Source organism: Trachymyrmex septentrionalis, unplaced genomic scaffold (genome assembly GCF_001594115.1).
Source record: "Trachymyrmex septentrionalis isolate Tsep2-gDNA-1 unplaced genomic scaffold, Tsep1.0 scaffold153, whole genome shotgun sequence".
NCBI classification, from domain to species: Eukaryota; Metazoa; Arthropoda; class Insecta; order Hymenoptera; family Formicidae; genus Trachymyrmex; species Trachymyrmex septentrionalis.
The window spans coordinates 118,420-122,609 of record NW_017304684.1 but is presented as its reverse complement, the minus strand read 5'-3'; the positions used below and the strand labels follow the sequence as shown (position 1 = coordinate 122,609).

The window sequence follows — 4,190 nt, the reverse complement described above, 5'->3', positions numbered from 1 at the left end:
CTCTCTCGGCCTTCAGAAAACCGTTTATACCATTCGAAAACACGCGCACGAGATAGAGAATTCTCACCATAGGCCTTTTTCAACAACTTATAGCACTCAGTCGGAGTTTTTTTTAATTTAACGAGAAATTTCACATTGATCCGTTGCTCGTGTTTTTCGTCACACATTGTTATCGGCACGAGAAAAAAACAAGTTCGTTTCTAACCTCTATAGAAAAAATACCACTACTGCGACAAAAACGTGTTTTCGTACTGGAATAGTAGACACTTCCAGCTATCCAACGCTGCATTTGTTTCCCACCCTACCCCTCTAGGACGCCTTCTGCGCGCGCAGTCTCGTTATTTAATAGCCAGACCTCGTATATAACAAAGAGTTGAGAACCAAAAATTGTATTACTGTTGGAATTTGCACGATGATGATCAATCTATACAAACGTTCTTATATTCGTGATGTATATTTGCTGTAAGTACAAGGTTAGGGCTCGGCGTGGCATGCGTGTTAACCCATGAGCGCGGGTCGCAGGACTGACTCTCTCCTGTGATCGTCACGCCCTCGTCAGGCTCGACATGTCTCAACATCTCCCCTCTTGAGAGACTACTGCTGAGTGTAGGACTTTGCCTTAGGATCCAGAACTAGCCTCCGTGGTTGGACTCTATGACAAAAAGGCCTGGCTGAAGTTTCGCTAGGGGCGGGTCCTGGATAAAGGTTTCCCTGTGGAAAAGCCGGGATACCAGGTCGGGGCTCCGCTGGGTTCTGTACCGGTTCAGGCTCGTAGTGGATTCAGTCATCTGAGGTTAAAGAATCAGGATTCGCCGGGGTGCTACCTCCTATCCAAATGTGGTTGATGTGTCGTTCGACCGACCTGCCACTGTCCAGTAATATTAGATAGCGTGTATTCGATAAGATGTTTTTGATGTGTCCCTGTTCGCGTTTGTCTTTTAGTGCCACGTTGACTCGGTCTCCCAAATTGAGAGTTCTGTGACGAGCTCCGTGATGATGTTCGAATTGTTGTTGCATCTCCAACTGTTTCTGCGTGAGATTGTTTGGAAAAGTGGATGGGGATATTGGTAGTATAGGGAGTAATTTGGTGAAAGGAGAGGTAATATGTCTGTCAAACATTAATTCGGCTGGAGATCTTCCATTTGAGGTTGCGGAGTAAGGTGTATGTCTGTAACTGTAAAGGAAGTCTTGGAGTTCTTTCCTCCAGTTGGAAGGATTTTTTGCGATAGCTCTTTTTACGGAGTCGACCATTCTCTCAGCTTGTCCGTTAGATTGAGGGTGGTTGACGGCGGACAGAATGTGAGCGATGTGCATCTCTTTGCAAAAGTTTGCGAAGATATCTGCTGTAAATTGCGTTCCATGATCGCTTATTAATATTTCAGGCGGACCATACCTGGAGAATATTTCCCGACATATTTCTATTGTGCGTGCTGCAGAAATAGTTGGCCACTGATAGCCACTTCGATAAATTTTGAAAATGCGTCCACGAAGACGAGTAGATATTGGCCGTCTATCGGTCCTGCGTAATCCACATGTAAGCGTTCTAGAGGCTTAGAGGGGATTGGCCACGGAGAGATTGAAATCTTGACTGGTAATTTGCGTGTTAGTGCGCAGGGGTCGCACCGTATTACTATACGTTCGATATCCTCGGAAAGTTTTGGCCAGTAGACGTATTCACGTGCGAGCTGCTTCATTCTTCGAATACCGGGATGGCCTTTGTGGAGAGATGACAGGATACTGGCTTGAATACCTTGAGGTATGATTACTCTGTCTCCGAATAGTAAGATGTCGTCGACGATTGACAGGAAGTCAAGACGTTTCTTATAGTGTTCCACCGTAGGTGAACTGATAGTAGGAGTTTTATTGCTCCGAATAGCTTCCATGATAGCTTGGAGGTCGGGGTCAGTACTGGTAGCCGATTTTAACTTGAGACGAAGTTCTTCTTCAAATTTATCGATGGAGAAGTCTCTGATTCGTTGGATTTCGTTTTCCACTGCACGGACACAGGCTACTTGTAAGTCTTCATGTTATCGTGGCAGAATTTCTGTATTAAACGCGATAAAGCGTCTGCTTGACCGAAGTCCTGTGAGTGGACATATTCGATTTCAAAGTCGTAACCCAGTAGTCTTATGGCCCAGCGCTTGACACGAGCCGCTGTAGTGGGTTTTAGACCTTTTGTGTCTTCAGATTGGAGGAGAGCGACAAGCGGTTTATGGTCGGTTTGTAAGATGAACTTCCTTCCCCAGACGAATTTATGGAATCGTTCGACCGCCGTAACCAATGCAAGAGCTTCCTTTTCGAACTGGGAATAGTTGCGCTGAGAATCTGTTAGACTTTGTGACATATGGTAGATAGACAGCGCGTTCGTGCCCGTACGCGTCTCGCTGCAGGAGTACTCCACCGATTCTTGTAGAGCAAGCGTCTGCAGCTACGATGAGTGTTTTTGAAGGATCGAAGTGCTCTAAGAGTAGGGGGCTAAGAAAGATTTTCTTGATGTGTAGCATTGTAGTGTCGTGTTGTGCGTTCCACGTCTATGATTGGTTCTTTCTTGTGAGATCTTCTAAGGGTTTCTTTAACTGATGAAGATGTGGTATAAATTTTCCGTAGTGGTTTATCATTCCTAAGAGTGTTTGGACTTCCGCCACGGAGGAAGGATTAGGCATACTCGTAATCGCTCGAGTAGTTTCAGGATTTGCGGCGATGCCTGAGCCATTGATGATAAGACCGAGATACTTGATTTCGTGTAGAGCGAAGCGGCATTTCTCGGGTTTCAACTTCCATCCCAGAGCCTCGAGGCGTTGTAAAGTTGAGCGAAGACGTATATCGTGTTCTTGACGGGTAGAACCTGCGATATAAATATCATCGATGTAGGCGCCGACGCCGTCCAACCCTGAAATCGATTGATCTATGGCTTGTTGAAATGTGGCTGGGGCCGTCTTGATGCCAAAGGGTAGACGTTTGTATCTGAAAAGGCCCTTCGGTGTTGTGATCGTGGTGACATCACGATATCCTTCAGCGATTTCGATTTGCAAGAACGCATCACTGAGGTCTAAAACGCTGAAATAACTATTACCATTTAGTTTAGATACTATAGAATCTATGTTCGGTAAAGGATACATGTTATTTTTCAATGCCTTATTCACGCCTGTGGAGTAATCAGCGCATAAACGGATTTTGCCGTTTAGTTTTTTTACGATGACGATAGGTGTACTCCAATCCGATTGATGTACGCGTTCGATTATGTCTAAGGATTTTAAATGCTGCAATTCCTCGTCTAGGAGAGTTTCCATCGCGAACGGGATTTGCCGACATGGAGTTTGCACTGGAACAGAGTTTTCGGATAACGTAAGTTTAGCTCGAAAATTTTTACACTGCCCGAGGTCCTTGGAAAAGAGTTTTGGAAAATTTTTCACGATGTGGTCGTTTGATGCTGGAGGTGATGGTGGTGACTCGACGGGGGAATTTGTTTTGTTGTGTTTAACAACCGCGCGTTGTGAATTTTCACAGAACTCACGGCACTTGTCGAGAGGCATAGCCCACAAATTGAGCTTGTCGATAGCGTTTAAGCCGAATAGGTTAAGACCGTCGCGCGCGGCAACATCTATCACTACATCACCTTCACGGTTAGCAGCCCGTATTTTACACTTGAATCTTCCTAATGTTTTCAGAGCATTGCCCCCGGCGTGTTCCACAGATTTGCCGGAGCTAAGTGTAGGACTGCCTAGACGTATCCACGTGTCTTTCCCGATGGTCGTGACATCTGATCCACTATCGTATTGAAATTGTACATGTTGGTCGAGTAATGACGTAGGAATGTAGATGCGTCGATAGTTGTTGAGCGAAGTTATCGATTGAATTGCTGGCTTATCGATATCAACTGTGTTATCGATTGTGTTGTCGGCCGAAAGGTAGTCGACCTTATCCTTCGAGCGACACACCTTCGCGATGTGGCCTTTTAAGAAACACTTAAAACACGTGGCGTCGCGGAACGGACAGTTTGCACGACGATGTGCGCCACCGCAGCCATTGCAATTGGACAATTGTCTAGGCACACTCTCCGTGGTGCCAGACTATTTCGTGGATTCTGATGAAGGCCGTTTCTTCTTTTCTGATTTGAAGCGCACAGACTGCGTGGTTGAAGTGGAGAGATTTGATGGGTTTTCGAGCGTTTTCAAGTTTGTAGATACGTT

The 4,190-nt window shown here is 45.6% G+C and overlaps 2 protein-coding genes across 2 annotated transcripts in view; both read right to left on the bottom strand.

The window, feature by feature from the left end:
- Positions 1 to 780: 780 nt before the first annotated feature.
- LOC108745862 (uncharacterized protein K02A2.6-like) lies at positions 781 to 2,344 on the bottom strand. Its single transcript, XM_018482258.1, has 3 exons — positions 2,013 to 2,344; positions 1,624 to 1,968; positions 781 to 1,519 (listed from the first exon to the last, which is right to left on the bottom strand). The coding sequence occupies exons 1-3, from the start codon at positions 2,342 to 2,344 to the stop codon at positions 781 to 783; spliced, it is 1,416 nt and encodes a 471-aa protein (XP_018337760.1).
- Positions 2,345 to 2,531: 187 nt separating this feature from the next.
- The window catches only part of LOC108745861 (uncharacterized protein K02A2.6-like), a 2,252-nt gene continuing 593 nt past the window's right edge, over positions 2,532 to 4,190 (bottom strand). The window contains exon 2 of the mRNA XM_018482257.1: positions 2,532 to 4,070. Within this exon, the coding sequence (XP_018337759.1) occupies positions 2,532 to 4,070 (1,539 nt within the window). The remainder of the gene's footprint in view (positions 4,071 to 4,190) is intronic.

What these genes read in the sequence shown, in the direction of transcription:
- LOC108745862 (XM_018482258.1), bottom strand. Translation starts at nt 2,344, where the DNA reads ATGTCACAAAGTCTAACAGATTCTCAGCGCAACTATTCCCAGTTCGAA. An exon ending in GATAACATGAAGACTTACAA is followed by an intron (nt 1,969 to 2,012) that starts GTAGCCTGTGTC and finishes CCAACGAATCAG; the next exon opens with AGACTTCTCCATCGATAAAT. An exon ending in ATCGAACGTATAGTAATACG is followed by an intron (nt 1,520 to 1,623) that starts GTGCGACCCCTG and finishes TGGATTACGCAG; the next exon opens with GACCGATAGACGGCCAATAT.